Source organism: Varanus komodoensis, unplaced genomic scaffold (assembly GCF_004798865.1).
Source record: "Varanus komodoensis strain SLA01 unplaced genomic scaffold, ASM479886v1 scaffold26, whole genome shotgun sequence".
Taxonomy (NCBI): domain Eukaryota; kingdom Metazoa; phylum Chordata; class Lepidosauria; order Squamata; family Varanidae; genus Varanus; species Varanus komodoensis.
In genome coordinates this window covers 3687941-3710637 of record NW_025335684.1, presented here as the reverse complement: position 1 = coordinate 3710637, position 22697 = coordinate 3687941, and the positions used below count along the sequence as shown (strand labels likewise).

General features: G+C 54.9%; 1 protein-coding gene across 2 annotated transcripts in view; it reads right to left on the bottom strand.

The window, feature by feature from the left end:
* Nucleotides 1-13259, bottom strand: part of LFNG (LFNG O-fucosylpeptide 3-beta-N-acetylglucosaminyltransferase) — a 28222-nt gene extending 14963 nt beyond the window's left edge. For both annotated transcript variants that reach the window (XR_006415050.1, XM_044433424.1), the window contains exon 1: nt 12804-13259. Coding sequence is in view for 1 of the 2 variants with exons in the window: in XM_044433424.1 (XP_044289359.1) it covers nt 12804-13259 (456 nt within the window). In the remaining variant the exon portion in view is untranslated. The remainder of the gene's footprint in view (nt 1-12803) is intronic.
* Nucleotides 13260-22697: the final 9438 nt, after the last annotated feature.

Genomic DNA, 22697 nt, shown 5'->3' with positions numbered 1-22697 from the left:
GCTACCTGGGCTAAGCAGAGATTAAGACCAGGTCTCCCTGGTCAGGTCTAGCACTGCTAATCCAGTTCTGGTGTTTGATTCTCACTCCTGCAACTGCTCCCCATTTGGAAAACCAGCATTTCCACCAGTGAAATCAGTTCCATGATGCTCCATCAAAGAGACAACCACACACAACAAGCTGATTCATGCTGCCCTGGAAAGGGGTTTAACATCTGCCAGCAGGCTTAGCACCAGCCACGGGGATGATCCAAGCCCCGAGTAGCTCCTTTAATCAAGGAACAACAGTGATCATGTTTGCACTTCTGAAATCCGTCCTGGCTGGGAGGAGCCAGGCTGGGCCTTCACAGTTCATTTCTTTCCCTGAATCTTTCCCTAGACAGCTGGAAAAGTCACTGATGCCGAGGTGGGGGGGGGGGGGGACCGCAGCCTTCTGTTTGGCTGCTTCAGAGAGGAGCTGTTTACTAAACACACAGACCTTGAATCCAGTCCTTGTGTACAAAACAGACCAATGCAGGCTTCGGTGATGGGTGCGGCATGGAAATGTTATAAATAAATGAATGCAGGAACACATCTCAGCCTGAAGGGCCTGATCCTGCCCAACCTGGGAAGCTAAGCAGGGTCAGGCCTGGTTGAAGGCCGGATGGGGGACTTCAGTGTGGCGCCCTGCCCGGAGAGCTTCGGCTACAGGCGGTAAAGGCCCCGGGAGCTCAGCACCGATCCCCTTTCAACCACTCCCCCTGTGCTTAGAGGGCCCCCATAAAAAGCCATGGGTGCCTTTCCCTCTCTCTTTCTGCCCCTGTGTTGTCGTTCAAGAGAAGACTCCACCGGTCGTAATTTTAAGGGCTCTTATTCTTAATGGTCCCCGTGGGGACAGTGCAATCAGGTGCCCCCCGCCGCCCCCCCCCATGCTCCACATAGGCTGCTCCAGGACTTGGGTTTCAAGCGCTATCACACCTCCCTGAATGGCCCGCGGCGTGTGATGAGCGGTTTCGTCACTGCGCCACGCAGGGTCTCGGGAGAGGCGGCGTGTGGGGCTGGAAGGACCCTGGCGAGGTGTTTAGAGGAGAATAGGAAGGGGACCCCAAAGGGAAGGGTTCCGGGTTCCTTCTGAGACAAATCACCAGGGTTCAGCAAATTTCAGGGGCTTCGGGGCCGCCGGCAGCTTGCTCAGACCCTCTGCCCTGCAGGGAGCAAGGACTGCCTCATCCCAGTGTCTGACTCGCCATGAGGCATCCGTGTCTGCTCGGTCTAAAGCGAACTCCGATGCTTGAAGGAAAAGCAGTAAAGCACCCAGCTCAGGAGAGGCGATGCTGATTGGGACCAGCCCAGTGCCTCCCGGAGGCTTGGGACTGCAACGTGGAGCATCCCCCAGGATGGGATGGCGGGTGGAGCAGCAGGCAGTGGGGAACCGTGGGCCAAGTCAGGTGCTTGTTCTCCGTCTCGCCGCCTGCACCCAGGTCCAGTCGTTCTGCGGCAAGTCCCAAGACAGCAGCGCCTCATCCCCACCTCCCACCCCAGGAGGCATCCGACTACGGCCCCGATCCTCAAGGAAGCAGGTAGCCATCAAGACGAGAAACCCTCGGCAGCCCTCTGCTCCAGCTAGTGGGACGTAATGGCTGGAGTTGAACTTGGGGGGTCCACATTCTAGCCCTCGCTAAGTCATGAAACCCACTGAGTACCTTTGCGCCAGTCACAGACTGAGCCTAGCCTACCTCACAGGGTTGTTGTGAGAAAGAGGATTAGGCAAACTGCCTTGGATCCCATGCAGGGGAAAGGGTGGGATATAAGCATGACAAATAAATGCACCCATTTCTTTAATCCCTCTTAAAGTTGTCTCACTAGCTGGACACCACAACAACTCGAGGCAGCAAGTTCCATAACCTAACCAAGTCCTTCCGTTGGTCCCAAATCCCCCACCGTTCCACACGATCCAGGTGCAGAACTGTGGGAAAAGTGGAGATATTTGTTTGTTTTACGGAGAAGCTACGGAAAACTTGGGACTCTCCTGCTCCTGCAGTTGCTGGTGCTTGGAACCTCACAACCCTGCATGTGGCTCAATGCGCTGGAATTTTCTACGGAGCCCTGACCCACAGCCCTGGCCAGGTGCCGCTGCAGGCAGGCTCCACGGTGGAGCGGCCAGAACTGGGGAGCAGGGCTGAGCATCAGATCCAGCCAAGCAGGGAAGAACCGGCACCTGTGTTTGGAGTATAAACAGTAAACAGAGTCTGTTTTTTCTGCATACAGGTGTGCAAGGGCCTTTATGAGCCACGTGCGCATACAGAGCCATGCACCCCAGCCGGCAATTCCCCCGCGGGGCAGGGAAAGCAGCCAAGGTGCTGTGAAAATTTGGGAGCCCCAGCTGCTCAGGTATGTGCTGCCCTGCAGGCAACTCTGCATTCCTCACGGAAGAAAGAAATGAAGCATGCGCTCAGGAAGCGGAGCATAGGGCAGAGAGGCGGCAGAGTACAGGGGCTGTGTGTGCGTGTGAGAGAGCTTCCACTGGGAAATCTGTCTCTACAGCTGTGGACAGCCCAGGTTTCTAGCCCTCATGGTTTCTGAAGATGGCTCCGGCATTGACGGTGAGCTACGGTTCTGCAGAAAAGTGCTTGGCTCCATGTCATGGAGCTAGGAAAAACCCTCTGGCTGAGAGATGGAGTAGCCAGTACTGATCTGGATGGAGCAACCGGCTAATTTCTGCTGAAGGCAAAACTCCCAACAAATGGCATTACGGAGGGAATTTTTCACCAGTACAATGTTCTCCACTCAGGATCTCCACTGCTTCACACAGTTCCCCGGCCCCACCGGAATCACTCTGGGTCCATGCCCGTCCCTACAATCACGCTTTAACAAGAGTTTCCCCAAGCATGGACAGACAGCTTTTCTCTCCCTAGACTTGGGCAAACTGCAACCTGTTTCAACGCACTTCGAGGCCGGCGTAGCACAGCCCGTCTCCGATTCTTAGCTTAGGATGGAAGCGACACAATTGCTTGCCCCCAAGATGGCAGGGCTGCTATGGAGGCCTAGCTCTTGGCACTGCACTTAAAAAAAATTAGGTGCCGCACTAACTTCTCGGAGAACTCCAACCCAAAGAAATGCCCCGAAGCACCTCTGGTGGGAGTCCCCCGCCTTTCCAACACCGGACTGTAAGGCAGGGAGGTGAGGGTCACCTGACCAACCCAGCTCACTTCCAGCGCTGGGCACAAAGGCTGTGCAGACCACCCACCATCTTTCACCCCGAGTGCAGGGGGATCTCCCACCCGATGCTGCACCACGTACTGAGATAAGAGGCATTTTCCTGCATGATCCTGTTAGGGCAAATCCTCTTGACTCGGCAGGAATTTGGTGGGTTCGGATTAACTGGCATCTGGAAGTTGCCCCCCCCCCCCGCGGCTGGTGAGACATCCTGCTGCCCCTCTCCACCCTGCTCACATGGTCCCCACCCCCGCGGCTTCCCAGGCATTTATGCAAACGCATCAAACACAAGGACGCCCCCCCAAGCAGGAGGGAGGGTTAGGTTGGGAATAATGAGCCTTCTTCAGGACTAGATCATCCCAAGCTGGAGCAGAAGTGCAGCTGGGGGTCGGGGGGCTGCAGGAAGAAAAGGAAAGATGGCGACCCACCCAAACCAGTCTTCCAGCCCAGTGCACTGGCAGCCCAGCACTGCTGGGGGTACCGGCTGGGGAAGACCGGTCGAAATCAAAGGAAGAAATCAGGGTGGGGAAGAAACACGGCAGCCAAAATTTCTTGGGCAGGAGCTTTGGCGTGGCTGCAGCACAGGAAATCGGTAGCCGTGGCGGTGGACGGGTTGTTTTGTCTGGTGGACAGAGTGCCAGGGCAGGGTGCGACGGCTCAGCCGTGCGTCTGCCCCCCGGCGTAGGGGGCTTCGTGCCCCCCGTGCTGCTCCGCTCGTTCAGGACTTCTCTCGGTTAGCGCTGAAAACAAAACAGCTTCTCCCCCTCTTCGGAGTGTTCCACCGCCGGCGGCGTCGACAGTTGCTAGAAATGTGTAACCAAACCCCAAAGCGGTTATTAGCAGCTTTGCTGAGTCGCGGAGGGTGTTTCCGTGGTGCAGGGGCTCGGCGTGGTGGGGGCGGGAAGCCGGAGGGGGACGATGCACCGAGCCAAAGCTAAATCGCAGAGCCAGAACTGTTGCCCTGCAGCTAGGGTTTTGGCTGGCGCTTTCAAACCAGGATGAGAAGCAGGCGGGGTGCAAGAAGGGGGCTGGGGCTCTTAGCACCCCCCATCACCCCCCCCCAGTGTAGCCGAAGCCCTCAAAGTAGGCAGGAGGAGATGAATTTTTCCAGAAATAATAGACTGTTCTCTGTTGTCATGCAAAGTATTTTGGAGCGGCAGCCTTCTAAATGGGCCATTCAGACCCAGGCACTTTTCAAAAGACATGTCGTACTGGAAAGGAACTTGGTTGATACCAGCAGCCCTGCTGCCTGCATTTTGGGGTTTTCCTTAAGGCCCTGGTCAGGGTCCTGCCAGGAGTGCCTGCAGCTCAGAGTGTCCCGCTTGAGGATCGCAGCCCTCCCCGTCGCGACAGCACACACCACTCTGCTCCAGGCCTTCGCCTCGTCTTCCGCCGAACCCCTTGGGCCTCAAGCTGCCTGCAGACCTTTGCCCCATCCTTCTAAGGTGTCTCTCTCTCTCTCCCCTTTGTTCCTCTGGATCCGAGCAGTTTGGCCGGAAGAACCCAGAAGACATCTCAGGAAACACCAGCAGACTGTCCTCTGTGATGGCACAGCAGCTCAGCCAATCAGAAGGCCCACCCCCACTGGAAAGCCAGTGTGGGGTAGTGGTTCAAGTCTCCACGTTTTCCTATGGCTTCCCAAACAGCATCCAGAGGCCATAGGAAGGTGGATCTCTAGGGCGTGTTCCCAGTACGTTAGGACACAGCCTGCGCCAGAAAGGACAGAAGGAGGGTGCTCTGGGTCAGCGTCCCAGCCTCAACCTTGGACCGCTTCTCCAGGATCAGACTAGGACTCCAACTTTGCCTAGGGCCACCTGGACCCTGTCTAGCAGCCACAGGATTGTGCCATAGACTACCAAAGGTAGCTGTTAAAAGGCTCATTGATATGCAGCAGTAGCTAAAAGAAGGTGCGAGGGGTGGGCTTCCTGGGGTGGGCACTCCAACCTGCACGTGCCAGTCATTCTAGAGAGATGGAGGCAACTCGAGATGCCGCCACCCACGGGCCTTAGGACTCCAGGTCAGGCGGAAAGAGGAGCTCTTGTCTGCCACCCCACACATCTGGCCGATTCTGCATTCGTAAGATAAGCAACTTCACTGCAGCCCTTGGGCTTGCGGTTTCTGCAGCGAACCCCGGAGCTGAGCCAGCTGCCTGTACCTCGTGCTGCAACCACAGGAAGGAAGGATGTTTGGTTTCGCTCTTGCAGCCACCTTTTGGAAATGCTCTGAATGCAGCAGCAAGAGAAGGGCTTGCTTTGAAGGATTTTGCCTCCATGTGGGAGGTTGTCTAGAGCAGGGAGAAGTCTAGCTGATGGCTGTTTAGCATTTAACTCCTTCCACCAGATTCCAAGGTGGTATATGCGCCACTTCACCCGGGTTCCTACAACATGATATGAGGGGGAAGTTCCTATGTTGTCTGAACCCAGCATGGCCTGTTAGCTACAGGTAAGCAGCCTTGGGTTCCTTGAAAAGGGAAAAAAAGGCAGACTGCATGTAATATGATTACTAATACTATTGAAAATGTAACAATCAGACTACCATGGCCTTGTCCTGTTGCATGAGGCACTCCTTGCACTATGGGACACCTGCCACCGAAAGCCCTCTCCAGGATCTCCCTCACCGGCAGCACCCAAGGGGAAACAAACGCAGTTTTACAAATGCATCTTTGACATTCAGTCTCTATCGCTTACACTGGCTGCCAGTTGAAGTCCGGGCCCAATTTAAGGTGCTGGTGATGACCTACAAAGCCCTGAACGGCTTGGGTCTGGGATACCCGAAGGAGCGCCTTCTCCCCTGTGTGCCCCCCCAGCCCTTGAGATCTGAGGCGGAGGTCCTTCTTCGGGAGCCCTCCTTGAAGGAGATCAGGAGGGTGGCTACCCAGAGGAGGGCCTTCTCTGTGGTGGCACCCCGATTGTGGAAAACACTCCCCAGAGAGGTCCACCTGGCACCAACAGTTCTTACCTTTCAGTGTCAGGCAAAAACTTTTCTATTCTCCCAGCATTTTAATGTTTAATTGGTTTTAATTGTGATTTTATTGTGAATTGCGGGATGCTGTGCCATTTTTAGCTGTGCTTGTTGTAAACTGTCCCGAGACGCTCGTAACAGGATGGTCTATAAAAGCTTTAAACAAACAAACAAACCTATATACTGACTGATGTCTAGGCAGGAGAGTGTTTTTGCAATCCACAATGACCCCCCTGTGCATTTCTGAGTCACACGCAGTGTCTGGCCCATGCAGTGGAACACATTTGTATGTGACTTTCCACATTTTCACTGCCCCCTCTCATGACATGACACTATGAACAGGTGCAGTTCCCTCTGCCCATAAGATCTGCCCCCTGGACAGTTCCTTCCCTGCCTCGTCACCTCTCCACTGAATGGGGAAAATTTTGTTAACTGAACCCAGACACTCTTTTCCCCATTGAAAAGACGCATGGACCCACAGCGGAAGCTTACTTCAAAAGTAAAGCCACTGTCAGAACATCAGTGAAACGAGCGAAGTTTTCTGGACTTTACCAGTGGACCAGGGACCCTGGAAAGACCCTGGAAAGTTTTTCCTAAAGCCAGTCACTTTCACCAGAGATGAAATGTGCTTTAGACAATGGACAGCCCATGATGGGACACAGCACAGCTGCAGTGGAGCAGGGACAGAGAAAGAGGGCAATTTGCACTAATCTTTCAAACAGGAAAAACACAGTTTGAGCACCACAGTGGAGTGAAGTGGGGGAAGATCTCGAATCATGAAGGAACTTGAAAAGATGCATGGGCTGTTGGCCCAGCTGGCCTCGGCCAGAGGTGCTTGTGGCAATTGCTGTGGAATTTCCCACACTGCTTTGAGGCACCCAGAGTTCATGATGCCAAAGCTGCTGGGAGAAGAGAAACTGTGCAAATGAGGAACAGGGAGGCGAGAAAAGGAAGGGCAAACCCTTCAAACCAAAAAAGCCAGCCATCTGCCTCTTTAATGTGATGATGACTAAGCCCAGTCCTTTCCCTGTAAGCAGAGTTAGCTAAGGCATGATTACTGGTAAGAAGCTAACAGTTAAAACAAAAAGACCCTAGGAGCCTGGCTGCTCTGTTGATCCAATTAATAAGTGAGGCCCTTCAGATGAGTAATAGTCAAGAGGGACTGTCGTCTTTTGCAGAACCAACATGTTTTGAATTTGGGAAGACCCTAGAGGTCATCTAGTCCAACCTGCCGCTCGGTGCAGAAACCTTGCATGGCACTTTCCTTTGATCTACTGAAATGCCCCATGCCCTGTGTGAGGATGGGAGCAGCGGTGGCATCGTGGTGGTCCACAGCCCTGAACAAGGATTGCATGCTGCAGCTCCCAAGTTGGGTTCCGGGGCAACTCCAAGGAAGGATGGAAAACCCCCTGCCAGAAAGCCTGAGGAGCAATTTCCACCAGTCCTTGGGCTGGGGAGACCAAAGCTCTGATTCAAGATGAAGTGGATTCATATGACCCAAAGGCATCACATGCAAACATGCGCCGAATCATCTGCTTCAAACCAAAGTCATGAAGGGAAAATCTAGTTTGGCTCCAGGCGGCACACAGAGAGCAAATCCGCACCTCAGGTTGAGGAAGTCTTCCTTAAAGGCTGAGCATAGCAAAGACCAACCACCTCAGTCTACTTTTTGCTAGCCAGGAATAAGCCTCTAGACCCATAAAGCTTTCCTGCCCCTTTAACAGTGCTGGCTTACCCCAAAGAATCCTGGGCATCATTTCTGCAAAGTTGCTCTCCTTACCCTAAGAGGTTCTTAGCACAGGGCTGGGAAGAAAACGGCTCCACTCCAAGCATTCCTGACCATTGGCCATGCTGGCAGGGACTGATGGGAGTTGAAACCCCAATGTCTGGAAAGGTCCCTTCTCATCCCATTGCTATACCACCCACAGACTGAAGCTGCCTGGGCATTTCACAAGACCAAGCTTAGAGCCACAAAATACAGTCCAATAATAAAAGCATAACTGAAAATCAAAGTAGGAACCAAGAGGCAAAAAACAGCAACAGTGCAAGGATCTAAAAATGTACCCATTTTGAAAGCTGGGGGGCTAAAACACCAGGGAAAATACAAAAGCCTTTGGCCGCAGCTGAAAAGACTACAGTGAGCCTTTCAAAGGAGGTCTTTCCACAGCGAGGGGGCCAGCACTAACGGCTCCCTTTGCAGCCCCCCGTCTGACCTCTTTCTACACCATGCCCATCACAACCACAGCCTCCTGGGAAGTTAAACTGGTTCCTCGGCCCAGGGGCTCTGCATGCTAACCCTTCACGTGCAAGCCAAGCGGACCTGTGCAAGAAAAACGCCTTGGCCTTCCTCAGGCACAACGTTCCACGGAGCTGACACGCCTCCCTTTTGAGAGGCGCGATGCCGAGCATTTCGGCAGGCCAGATCGGCTCGGCCACCTTTCGGAAGCTCGTCCCTCAAGTGCTGGAGAAGAGGAGTGCCGTTCGGCGGACGGTCAGGCCGGCACCCGGTCGCTTCCCTCACCCCCTCCATCTCTAGGCAACCTGACCTGGCCATTGCTAGCTGCAGCTCTCCCTCTCCTGCATCCCCCCCCCCCCCACGGCCCTGTTCCCACGGAAAAGCACCACACAAGCGGGTTGCAAAGTCTTTTCTCAGCCCCAGGGAGAAAGGGGGCTTTGTTAGCTTGCCCGGGGAGACAGCGTGAGAGCCGAGCTCAAGGCACTGGGAAGCCGAAAGGACAAACGACGTGGAACAAAAACCCAGAAGAAAGACCTTGCCTTGGAGAGAAAAGGTGAACCGTTCTCAGGGCTGTCTGTAGGTGTTGGGGGCCGTTCCCCACCTCTGGCTCCCACATTCCCATGCAGTCCCGGCAGCGCAAGATCCGGGCACACACTCAGAAATAAGACGCTCCAACAGAGCAGCGTGCCAGCGGGCTCCGGAGGGGCTGGAAGGAGGCCAGGACCGCTCCGGGCGAAAGCGGGCTGACCTCCTGGCTGGGCAGGACCGCGGGCAGCAGGCAGGAGCAGGCAGCACCGGGCTCCCGGGCTCGCCTACCAGATCGCTCACCTGGCGGAGGCATTTTTTTAAGACGTGCAGGGGGCTGGGAGCAGCAGAAGAAACCACTGCAAGCACAGCAGCACGGAGCAAAGGTGAATGGAAGAACAGCAGAAGCCTCTGGGGTCTGGAAGCTCCTCGAACGGCATGAGAGAGCAGGGCAGAGGGGCAAGCACACGTGCTCATGCTCTGTAACCTGTGCTGCCACCTTTTTCTGCCTGGGGCAGCGCCAAATGCAGCAGCAAAGAGAGGCAGCAAAGGGGAGGGTTGAAGTGACTGCATGAAGAAAGAAGCCAGGCCCCGCTTGGCACTAACAGCTTGAGGTTACTAGCCACAGAGCTTGGGAGTTCTCAGTCTTTTCTGATTCAGCTTGTGTGGGACTGGCTCTAATTTCTCTTCTCTGTGCAACGGGGGTGGGGGGTGGGGACTGCTGCTAAAACAGAAAAATGTGGGCCCAAAGGGCTCTTCTGTGATGCTGAGGGATCGCTCCCTGCCCTACCCTCTTCTTTGCAGGCATGGTCTCAAAGTTAATCTCCCTCAGTTTTCCTTGTCTGTACAATGGGTTGCTGCTGTGGACAACTGTGACCCTTTGGCTCCATCTATCATACACTGCACTGCCCTCTGCCCCTCATGGCACAGGAGACTTCAGCGGCCACCGCTGCCACCTTTGCTGCTGTATCCAGGCCTCAAGGTTATCACATAAGTCCTCCACTGACCTCCATGGGATTGGTCAAGGGGATAGTCCACATTGTTAACAGACAGGCTTCTCAGAGGGCATGTAGGAATCTTGGGTTCACTAAACTAGTGCTTCGGTTGTAATAATGCAGAAAAAAGGCATTGGTCTCCTTGGATGGCAACCTGAGAATCCTTTCCCCAGCTCTGAGGGGTCTTGCCAAGGGGTGGGGTGGTCCTGGACACTTCTACACCCGATGGATGGAAAACGGCAAAATTTCCCCTGCCTCTTGGCAGAGAAGACCTATTTCACTGAGTGGATCTACACGCACACACCACCCCATGCAGGGATCCAGCTGTATCTATACAACATTGGATGCTAATTCGGTCCACAAGGTTGGAATCTTGACACTTGAGGGGTCTTAAGTCATTCTCTCTGCCTCAGTTTCTTCATCCGTAAAAATAAAGCACACACCCCAAAGCAGGAATGAAAAGCCCATTGGGACTGCTTGATAAATACATTTCAACAGTATTTTTTAAAAGAAAAACCCAAAACTTTCCAAGCCTCCCTCGCTGATGACTTGTGGGTCATCCGTGAATACCAGCCCCAGCTCTAGGGAGGGGAGGGGAGGGGGTGGGCAGGAACTTGATGTTCTTCGCCCCCTCCCCTTTGCTCTGAACAAGCCTGAGAACTCTCTCTCCCTCCTCTTTTCTTTAAGCTAAACAGCCAGGCCTTTAGTCTCTGCTTTACATCTGACAAGCCCAGTCCAGCGACACAAATCGCATTTCATGGGCCCCATACCCAGTCTTCTTGAGAAAAAAGTAGGGGAGGGGGAAGTGTGGTGGGCGGTGGAATAAACAGGCATCTCTGGGGATGAAAAGGGAGAATTCTCCATCGCTACTGCCGGGAGCCCAGAGAAGTTGGCTCAAAAGCTGCTCAAAGGGAAGGGCGGCCGCTGCATGTTCTCGACAGAGATGCGATAAGGGAACCGGGTCCATTCCACAGAATCTCTCCATCTGCTCCTAAAGCTCAGCTGCAGGAGGTGGCAGAGTCCTGGCGTTTTCTTTAACTTCCTCTACACTCCACATTATAACCAGGTTTGAAGCCAGTTCCGAAGCATGAGCTTAGGGATCCTTAATCCCTTGCAGAACAATATCGCCGTCATCCCTCGATCGACATCCATGGCACTTGACCAAAGTTTGAAACTGGTTTAAAAGTGCAGATGCAAAGCATCCCCATCACAGCACTTTCTGCTTTCCAGCCTCCCTTCTGTTTTTCGTCGGACAAGGACAGTCCTCTGGCTCCCGGGGGAATTAATGCTCAATTAAGGTACCTGCTTTGCACAGCAGGACGGCCCTCGCGCGGCTGCATTTACCGGTGGCGGATGCCGCATCAGGCCAGGTACCTGTGGGTGCCATTTTTGCCCGGCACTCTCAGTCACCCAACTAGCCACGGGTTGCTGTGCCATGAGAACCCAGGCAACAGGGGTTGTTGGAATGCTGGACTACCCTCAGATAACCCATGGTTGTTTAGGGGTATTTCAGGATTGCTAAAGCCATGGCAAGCGGGGTGCCTTGCAAGAGTGCCGGCCCCCACAGGTGAATTGTCCTATTTTCTCTGGGGGGGCACATAGGTTGGAGGGTCACGTGGCACCCCCATCCAGCTTGTGGCTTTCCCTTGGGCAAGTGGTTGGGGGAAGCATGTGCTCCCTTAGCCAGAAGACAAAACACACATATGCATCAGCTTCTGCTGGTGTAGGCAGCCAGGTTCGAAGTCAGGCAGAACTCTTCCTCTAGCAAGAGATCAAGAAGGCTGCCGTGCAGTGAGCTGGCTTGCCGAAGACGTCTGTGCCATTCAGAACCTTGCACTCCCCCCCGCCCCCCCCCCGCCCCGCCGATCACATTCATTCACACATACTTAGAGCAGACCCATTTGACTGACTGTGTAGGAAGGAAGGTGCTGGGAAAAACCAAAGAGCGGACAACCCATCTTGGCTTTGGGTGCCCATCGCTGGCCCCACTCAATTCATTCGCTCATCTGAAGAGAAAGAAAGCGCTGGCAGGAGAAGGCGAGCTGGGGATGATGGGACGGCCGCCCAGCACATCCAGGGAGCACTCGCTTTCGGGAAGGCTGGCCTAGGCTTCCAAAGCTTGGCTTGAGCCCAGAATCCCCCGCTGCATCCCCGAGCTGGAAAACGGGAACGATGCAGAGGGAGGGGAGGGGAGGGGAGGGGCCACTGGGCACGTGCAGAGTGCCTTCCCTGGGTCGGGCAGGGGCCCACGCTTCAGCCCCGTGCCGAGCCAGCCTCCCGCTCCGAGCGCGCGCGGAGTCGCCGCTCCCGCCCGGCGGCCCGGAGGGAGCGCCCGTGCGGGCTTGCGGCGCGGCAGCCGCCTCACTTTCCCTCCCCGGGGGGCCAGGGCGGGGGCGGCGCGGATCAAGGCGCCGGGCTTGCCGGGACTCGCCGGGCGACATCCTGCCTGCTCATTAGCGCTCCCCTGGCACGGGCGGGCATCGCGCGGCCGCCTCCCTTCGGCTGCAGGCGCGGGCTCGTCCGCGCGGGGGGGGGCGCTCGCGCGTGCCTCGCTCCCCCGCCGGCGCCCGCCGCACATCGCCCAGGGCCAGCTCCTCGCGAGGAAGACACCGCCCCCCCCGCACCACCACCGGGGCCGGCGAAGCGGGGTCTGCCCGTCCCGACCCGACCCGGGACGGGAATGGGCTTCTCTCCCTCCCGCAGCGGGCTCCCCAGGCGCCCGCCCGGACGCGTGCCAGGCCCGAGTTCCGCTGCGGCGGTGCAGAGCGCCTTCCCCCGTCGGGCACGGCGAGGGGGGGGGCGCCCCGCTCCCAGCAGCCGCCCCAGCCCCAGCCCCGGCCGCGCACGAGCCACCCCGAAGCGGGGCAGCGGGGCCACGCCAGCCCCCCACTTACCATGTCCTTATTGCGGGAGATCCACGTATCCAGCAGCAGCTGCATCCTGGACTGGTGGAACTTCTTGGTGGTCTTGACGGCGATGAAGACGTCCCGGGGCGCAAGCTGCTCCAGCGGAGGTCGCGGCGCCTCCGGGCTGCCGCCGCCGGCAGGCGACCGCTCGGCCTCCCTCTTGCCGCGGGTCAGCTTGGTGAAGTAATCGGTGAAGCTCCGGATCTCTTGGAAGCTCTGCCCCGCGGACCCTGCAGCGCGCAGCTGCCGCAGCAAGCCCTGCGCGCCATCGGCGGCCGCGGCGGCGTCGCGGCCGCTGTCGAAGGGCTGCAGCAGCAACCCGGGGCCGCCGCCGCCCAGGCTGAGCACCTGCCCCCGCTGCTGGTCCACCACCAGCACCAGGAAGCAGGTGAGCATGGAGCCCAGCAGGGAGAGGAGCAGCTTCTTCCCGCAGCTCCTCAGCATCGCGCGCCGCGGCTGCGCTGCCTCCCGGGGGCGCCGAGCGCGACCGATGCGCGGCAGCCTGCGAGGACGCGGCCCGGGGGTGCTCGCCGGCCGCCTTCGGGCTCCCTTCCGCCGCCGCCGCCGCCGCCGCCGCCGCCGCCTCCTCCTCCTCCGGGCGAGCCGAGCGCCGCGACGACCGCTTCCCTCGCAGGGCTCGCTCGGCCGCGGCTTAAGAGCGCCCCTCTCCACGCCCCCTTCCCCGCAGCCGGGCGCTTTTCCCGCCTCCTGGGCCGGGGCCTGCAACAGGCGGCGGGGCGGGGGCGGGGCGACGGCGGCGGGGCGGGGCCTCCGCTGCTTGCGGCAGGTCCCCCACGTGGCCGGGCGGCCGGGCGCCGGGCCGCGGAAGGTGCCGGGGCTCAGGCCCGCAGGGCGAGCAGCGGAGGAGGCGAAATGAGCGTGCGCCCTGCAAAGGCCCTTTCTCCCAAAGAGGGCCGATCAGGATCGATGCTCGCCAGCAAAACCTGCGCGGCGCGGGGCCCCGCGAGGGCCAAAAGCCTGCCCGGCCCGGGGGATCCGGCGCACCAGCGGGCCCTCCCTGCCTTGATTTCGGCGGGCGCTCCAGGACCGCGGCGCGGAGGCGCGGGGGGCGTCCCAGGCACAGGGGGCTCCAGAGGAAGGCGGGCCAGCTGCTAACGCTGCCTCGGACGGCAGGGCAGGGGGACGCGGCTGCTGGGAGAACCGCAGCACGTCCCGCAACAGCGAGAGGGGCTTGGTAGTGAGCCCGCGCCTGAACGTGGAGGGTTCTTCTGTGCTGGCGCACCCGCCGTCAGCAGGACAATAGCGTAAGGCTTAGGATTTAATTTGAGGCGAGGGATCAAAGCTCAACGCACGGGGCACCGAGCAGTGCAACACAGACGGAAGAATGCGAGCGGCCCCGGGGATCTCGTAACCGCTTGTCTAGGTGTGGCGAGCTCCTTCCAGAGCCAAATTGCGGGGGAGCACCTGGGGCGGGCGTCCGGCGGGCCTCGGGGACAAAAGGCGCTGCCGTGGCTTTTCTTCTCTGCGGGACTTCTCGCCTGCAGCGAATTCTTAGGAAAGGCATTTCCAGACTTTTAGAATGGGTGGCAGGCAAGAAGGGAGGGAAACTGGGCGATAACTGGAGAGATCGTGCTCCGAGGGAAAGGCGTGGGTCCAGGGGAAGGAGACGTGACCACTAAGGGAATCCTGCCAAGCCATATTTATATATTGGACTATATAGTTGACCTTATCGCTTATTACATCCTTAAAAGGCTGCTGTTATACTGTTACTGTTTTATATGATAGTTTTATTGTTTTCGTGGTTGTGATTTTGATTATTGTAAGCTGCTTAGAGTTTCCAATTGGTGTAGTTAGCGGCATACAAGTATAAACATAAATAAATCGTGGGAGATGAAAAGTGGGCCAGATTTGATCCTGGGGCCTGAAGTTATCCAGCCGTGCTAGACTCTAGCCTTTTATGCATTCCCCCAGAAGAAGTGAGCAGGATGGACAGATACGGAGCGTTATCCAAACATTTCACTCATGTTCGCCACTCATTGCTGGTACAATTCAGGAAGGGGGGGTGGCAAAGCTGCACCCTAATGTCATTGCTGGCCCCAAACCTGCCACATGGGGTTTTTCACCGTCCTCCTGGCCCCGTGGTGGTGGGGCTTTTTCGCTCAGATGGGGCTGATATTGGGGGAGGAATACTTGTGAGTCACACAGGTGGGTGGTCAGCACCCCACTGTCCCAGCTTGGGAAAAGGGGCTTACCTGTCCCAGATACAAGGTGAAGAACACACAGGTTCCTATTCTTAGACACACAAGTGTCCCTAACACTTTAATATGTTTGTATCTGAAAGGGGGTTGCAGCAGCCGGGAGGGGGCTGCACACGTCTCAGGCAGGAGATTTGTGAGGTCCGCATCCTACCATCATAAATAAAAACAGTCTTTCAGCCCAGGGCAGGAGGCACAATTTGCATTTGGCAGCCTGGCAAGCAGATGTTGCGTGCTTAAAGTGTCCCAGCGTTACTGTCACGTGAAGCTCATTTCTCAGTGGAAGTGGGGGTGGCTAAAATAAACTCCATCGCTTGATGAAGAATGATGAAAATCCAATTAGCTGCAGCCATATGAGAGCAGGAGTCGCAGTTCTCGGGGTTGTAATTCACCACATGTGCTCTTGTGGGGTTCTTCCTTCCCTAGCCACCTGGGATGCTTTAAAAGGGCATCACGTGAGACGTGACTGGACCAGAGTCCGCGCCCTTTGGCGTTCTCCCTCCAGCACTAGCCAGCGATTCAGCGCCAGCACTCGGCATGATTGGGCCCCTGCTGGTGCCCATGAATCCAAGAAGACCCTGCACATAACTCTCATCGACTAACCCAGTTGTTAAAATCCTTCCAACTCTCTCAGCTTGTAGGGGATTTTAGAAGACATCTTTTTAATGTCGCTTTTAAAATGAAGTGCTTTTAATGCTTTAGATTTTGAAGTTTCCATTCCTCATAATGTTCTGCTGGCAAAAGGTTTTGGAGCTCCTTGATCCTCCAAGCATGGCTGTTTTCAGCTGAATGGACTCACAGGCTGATCACCCACGGCCATTCCCCTTTCTGCCCCCGACTGGCTGGTTGATGCCTTCTGATATCTGCATTCTTGGACTCTTCTTGGGGGGCTGGAAACCTGTGGCAGGGGCTAACAGTGCGCCATTGCGCCCCCTCTGTCTTTTCCGAGGTTGCTGTGACAGATCTTCTTTCCATGGCAGCTGGGAAGGGTGGTGGGTATTTTCCCTTCCTGGTCTCAGATATTTCATCAGCGCTGGGACAAGAAAGCCACGGTATCCTACAACCCCAGACCACATTCCCACACACCATAGGATTGCTCTGTTAAGATTTTCCTCTTTTAAGGGCACAATCCTGGCTCAGCTTGGACGAGAAAAAGCTGAGAGCCGCATACCTTTTCTTTCTGAGTACAGAATTGGGCCCTTAGTGGCCTTTTTAGTCGTGTTAAGGCTTGTTTAAAAATAGCTGATGGATTGGGACTCAGCAGTTCTGTGTTCTCGTCCCCACTCAACCTTGAAGGTCACCAGACCGGGCAGCTGGACCTTTCCTGGACACTGCCAATGGGACAGCACCTTCTCCGATTCCTGAAGGCGGCAGGTGAGCTTAGGGGGAACAGAGTGGTGCCCACAGCTCTCTCCCCCAATACTTTATTGCCACCACCCAACATCTGCTGCCTGAGACGATGACCTCAATCGATATCTCGGGAGGGCCGAGATACAGGGCATAGACTGGTACAGCACAATCTTGGGAATTATTAGGTGGGAACCAGGCTCCATCAGACGCAGGGGGATGAGCTTCTGGGGAAAACATGTCTCGGGTTGCATGCTGAATGGCGTTAATTCCTTGATTAATTTTTGCAAGACAAGGCAGTTTATTGGCTCAGAGCACACGGCCAGTGGATAGCTCAGACAGTTCAGCTTTTCATGATGAGCCAAGTCACAAGTTGCGCATGCTATTCCTGGAATGAACTTGATGTACAACTTCAAGTGGGGAGCAAGGAGATAATCCACGCAGCAGAATGAGCCGCGTTGCCAAATTCATTCGTTTAGGCCACGGGCTCCGAAATAGCACAGGGATGAAAGTGTGATTCTGAGGGTCACTTCTCAGTCTCCCGCTGACATGCCGAGACTGCTCCCCGTGGGAACCGCAGATGGAGCTCCGTGCGCCCTCATTCTCGCCAATGAGATTTTTCAGTGCTGTAAGACATCTCTCGGCACTTTTTGGGGAAGTGGGCAAGAGGCAGGCATGGGACAAAAGAAACCCGTGAGACCCACAGGGCCTTTCCCAAACTTCTCAGAGAATGATTACTTACATCTTTATGGAGGGAGTGATCAGGTAGGTATGTTCTGGATTACCCAGGGAAAAGTGAATTAACTGTGCACTGTCCCATTAAGGACAACCCATCTCTTTTCCCTGAGACAAGGACAATGCCTGCTGCAGTCTGCCTTGTCAGGGAGTTGTAAACAACTCAATTAAATAACCTCTCTCAAGTATCAGTACCCACGTGAAGGCAAAAATCAAGATTCAACAGAGGTTTCTGTTATCTACTGCAGGTTTAGCACACTGCATGATTCTTGTTATTAACAAAAGATTTCATGTTCTGGATGCAGGTGCCAAGAAGCACAAGAAAGGGACCTGAACAGCCAGTTTAGGAAGACGCATCCGCTTCTCAAAAGCAAACAGCAATTATTTGGACTTTCCACCTGAAGCAATATCTTGTTGACAGTCAGCTGCAAAAACTTCAGACTGATTGACATTGTTCGTTAGGTCGAAATATTTCTAGGCCACCTGTCCATAAAATGTTTGAGGTGGCTAATATTTCAAAAGCAGCTGAAAGATTTAATCTCTCAACCTTATTCTCCGATGTCTCCTGAGCTGCCTGCATTCCAAACCTGCTCCTGTCTAGTACCTGCAGTGTTTTGATGGTCCCTGGCTATCATGTCTGGTGGCTATTAGCCATTGAAAGCTATCACTATCCCTTTACATTAGCAGCAGGTAGCCATCATTTGAAGAAGCATCTATTAAAGGCTCAAGCTAAGTATAAGTTCAGATTAAAAAGCCAGCTCTTAATATGTCAGGATGTATTCACTCCCAAGACCAGAAGTATAGTATGCTCCTTTTATCAGAATTTACTTGAAGTCATATGCGGCACCCGAAAGCCTTCACTTTCATCTAAACTTCTTATGTTAAAATGCATTTTTACTTTCTTTAGCGATCAAGGTGGGGACGAGAGAGAGAGAGAGAGAGGCAGACGGGTTCATTTTTCAGCATTAAGGTTTCTGGCTTCAGTGTGTCGTTCAAGTGGTCAAGACCTGGATTAGCGACGCTGCGGCACTGAAATCCCAGATGCACGGCTCGAAGGCCCTTGCCGCAGGATGCCCCAACAAGGACGCGCTCTGTCCCGCTGCCTTCGCTGCCTTGCTCTGGAAGGCTCCCAAATGACGGGGGAGATGCAGAGCAGATGTTCGGGTCCTTGTCAGGCCAGCTGCGTACGGGCATCCCGCTCGGGGCCGCAGCTGCGGAGTGCCAGCCACAATGCTCTGCCTGTCCCCTCCGGCCTGTCGGAGGCCTGCGGAGTGTCAGCCTCGAAAGCACCGCTCTTCAAGGCACCATGTCAGTGGATTGCCGAGCGGGGAAAAGAGCGGGGTGGGGAAGGGCTGTGTGGAGAGGAAGGCGGCCGCAGGGCTGTGTGCGCCGTGGTTTTATGGCAAGGCAGCTCTGGACTCGGAGAGAGCGCTGTGCCAGCAGCCGGGCAAAAGACATTTCCTTCCCTCTCTGACTAATTGTTTCATCAGAGGGTAGCTCCCTGGAGATTATGGTGGGCTCCAGCCGCACGTCCCCTCCCCAGACTTCCCCTCCAGGCGTCGGCTCAGGGGGTTTGGCTTGGCCTGAAAGATTTGACTGTCTGCTGAACCGGGGCAGATGGAGGTAGAAAAAGTTCCCTTTTCTACAAGCAGGAAGCTTCGGCTGGGAAGTTCAAGTTCTGTCTCCAAGCTGGCTGCAGGCTACACTGGTGCCAGTGCTGCCCAGGGGCCAAATCCAGACTATCTCGGGTCCAGCTTTGACTGCGCCGGGTTGCCAGGAAGGTACCCGGGCTCTCCACACTGTTCGGAGGTTTCCTGGGTTTGGTTTACCCTCCTCCCCATAAAAGGCTGAATTCCCTTGCTTGGGGCTTAATTGCTGGCAGAAAGAATGTGAGGCCGTAAAAAGAGGGTTAGACCAGACTGGGAGAGTCACCAAATCATGGAACAGGTGGGAGATCTAGATCCTTGTCTCCACCGGAGCTCCCTGGGTGGCTCTGGCTCAGTCACTGCTTGTCAGCCTAACCTACCTTGCAGGGTTGGTGTGCGATTACAGTGGGAAGGAGAGGTTTTCCAAACGGAAACTTGGCCCTTCCGTTGAAAGAGAGGCAGTACCCACTGTGTTGCGCTTCTCATGCGTCATTCATGTGGGCCCTCTGAATTGACCTCTGCCTCCCGATCGCCTGGGTCTTGGGCAACGGTGGGCATTTGAAGCCCTGCAGCTCCGCAGCATCTGGAAGACCACATGTTCTTTTTCCAGACCTAGCAGAAACCCTCATAGAATCGTGGAATACTAGAGTTGGAAGAGGCCATGAAGGCCATCAGGTCCACCCCCTGCTGCTGCAGGACACCGCGTCACACCCTCCCACTCAGGTGGCTGCCCAGTTTCACCTTGAATGCCTGCAGTGTGGGAGAGCCCCCCGCCTCTCCGGGCAGCCGGTCCCACTGCTGTCTTGCTCTGACAGTGAGGAAGCTTTTCCTGATGCCCAGCCTGGATCTGGGTGGTCGCAGTTTGAGCTGATGATTCCGTATCCTACGCTTGGCATCCGCAAGAAGCGATCTTGACCTTCCTCTGCAGGGCTGCATTAGGGGCCGTGTATAACACCCTTGCCAGTGGGAATCGGCCCCAGTACAAGCCCTGGATTCAGGAGCCATTGCTCAACAGAGAACACGCCTCACCATGTCGACTTCGTGCCGATGGGCCACCAAGCAAACTTGCCTTTGTGGCCGGCTGGTTTTGACAGACAGCATCTCCCACCTGCACACAACCCGCCCGTGCCTTTTTAAAGCCCTGGTATGTCATACGCAGCATAGCTCTGCCCCGAAATGCTCTCCATGCTGCAAAAAGCATGCATGCTATTAACAAAGGAGCGTGACAAAAGATTCTCCCGCCGCAAGTGCACGGGCCAAGCACCCTCTCCGCGCCCATCAGCCGCTCGACACATGAGCTCAAGGTGAATGCGTAATCCACCGCTGCACACATGAAAGCATGCCGGCATCTCTTCTGACATGGAGATTGTCTCCATGTAGACAAAATGCCCCGATGAAGCCACCCGCTTCTCCCTTCTTCTCGCTCAAACAATCCCTCGCCCGAATATACCCGGCCCTTGATTTTTATTTTGGTTCATTGTTTGCGGGCCTCGGTGTCCGGAGGCTCCGTTCTCTTTGTGGGAAGCCGCAGTGCATTATGAGACAAAGCCGCCCCCCTCCCTGGACCGCTGGCCTCGGGACTTCAAAAGATGCTGAAGGATTAAAGAAAGGACAGGTGCTTTGTGAGGAATGGGAGGGAGCAAAAGCCAACAATGCAATTCAGACACATGTGTGATACATTTTCTTTATCTGGAAGGAAGTGAATTCCCTCCCCGCCCGCCCCCCGCCCCCAGCTTGTCTGCTGGTTTCTTTGGGATAGCGGGTGTGATGCAGAGAGTGTGGCTGGCCCTGACACGGAGACGGCTCCCCATAGAATAATCCTCCGACAGACGTGCGTCCACAGCTTGCTCTCCCCACCCAACTTGCGATCATTTCCTTCTTTTAGGCTTTGTGGCTTTGGAGTTAGGATTTTAATGGCATTTAAGCCTGGCCTTGTGTTTTATATAGGTTTTTAACGATGCTGTAATGAAGGGTGCATTGCAGGGAAGCAGAAGCCACGGGGCTTCATGGGGCCATGGCGTTCTTAACCAGCACCCTCCTGCCTTTTATTTCCATAGGAAGGTTTCTGCTAAAAGGGCATTGTGGTCATTGTAGCCCATGGGAAACTCTAGGAAGAGGAAAAGGAGTGCCACAGCACCCTCAATCCCATGTTCCCCAGCAAATGGTCCATGTCCCCTCCCAAATGCACAATCCTTACAAGTTCAGACAGAAGAAAGACTTTGAGCAGGTCATTTCATAGAGCAACCTGGCTCCATCCAAGCCTGTTTGGCCAACACCGATGGGCAGCCCTGGATCTCCAGGGTCTTGGCGACTGGAAAAGCTCTCTGGCTTTTTCCAGCCCTTCCTGGGTTGCCGGGGGCTGAACCCAAGACCCCTGGCATGCAAGGCAGGCACGTTAGCACTCCGCTTCAGCCCTCGGCTTCACAGAGGGGCTTTATGACCAGCTCCCGCGATAACAAGCAATTAACAGTAAGATGTGAACAGCAGCAAAATCCATCCCTGGCCTGTTTGCATCAAGTTAAGTCAAAAGGGTGTGAGCAGAAGCCTCACAAGTCAGTGGGGCCCATTCTAATTAAACCTCTGTGTGTGTGTGTGTATGTGTGTGTGTGTATACATCCGATCTCAAGCTGGCCTAATTGTGTCCCTGAACTATAAAGTTGCTCCAATGTTCCATTTAATACCTTTTCCATTGCATTGGAGACCCTGCCAAATACAGCTTTATTTAAACTAAGACTCAGCTGGGGTCTATTTGACCCAGAGATTGGTTCGATAAGATGCCTTTTATAATCCTGGGAGAGCAGAAATTTTATGTGCAAGAGGGACATTGAGCAAATGCGGAAGATCGTTTCACAGCATGGCCAAGACAAACAGTACTTCGTGACTTACTGTCTGCGTGAAGATTAGTGGTGCGGAGGAAGGTCTGTCTTTGCAGATTATTTATTTATTGGATTTATATCATGCCCCATGAGCCAAGCAAGCTCCCTGGGCAGGTGATGGAGGAGTGAAAAAAATAAGAGTGACATGGAAGGGTTTTCTTACTCAGGACTAGTAATTTCCTGTGATCCAGACAGCATTCTGAACTGTAATAGCCCTTGCTACCTGGGAAAGAATCACACTTTCCCAGTCACAGCCTAACGCTGGGAGAATGTGATATCGCACATGGACAAAGCGCCTTCTCAGAGAAAGAGGTCCAGTTCCCATGCAGCTGAATGAACAAAATTGGCCCACTGGTTGGGCAACTTTTAAGTCCGTCATTTTGCAAATCGTTAAAGAGGGTTCCCAGGCAGGACTGGCCCCGGTGCATGTGACGCGTCCTTCTTCTTGCTTTCTGAACAGATTTTTTCCACCGTAAGAAAAAGACAGACAAAGTTATGGGAAAATGGGAGGACACGAGTGGAAGGCACCATTGCCTGGGTCCGCTGTGGACTCGTGTGTCTGAGGCGGAGAGACGGCCCGGGGAAAACACCCTAGATGGCTTGTTGTGAAATTAATTCTCTGTTGATCTGAAATCAGGGCTTGGCCAAAAGGACACATTGTTTTTCATATATATATATATTTTGCAGTGGCAAAATGTTTCCACCCGCTCTTGATGGGGTTTTGTTTTGGGGGAAATATGAACTTCCTTTGTTCTCAGTGATGTTCGCCAAGTCTGAGTGATTATAGGGCGGGTGATGATGTCCTCAGTTTCACAACATGATCCGATCCCTGATTGGCAAAGACCACCCACGGGACTAATCCAGGATGCATTGCTGCACGCAGATATCAGCACTGAACCAAACCTGATTGGTTGTATACCACTGTGGCATCACTGATTGGTTGTATACCACTGTGGCATCACTGATTGGTTGTATACCACTGTGGCATCCCTGATCGGTTGTATACCACTGTTGTTATGTGATTCCTGATAGGGTTGCCCAAGTGAGTGAGGGAGTTGTAAG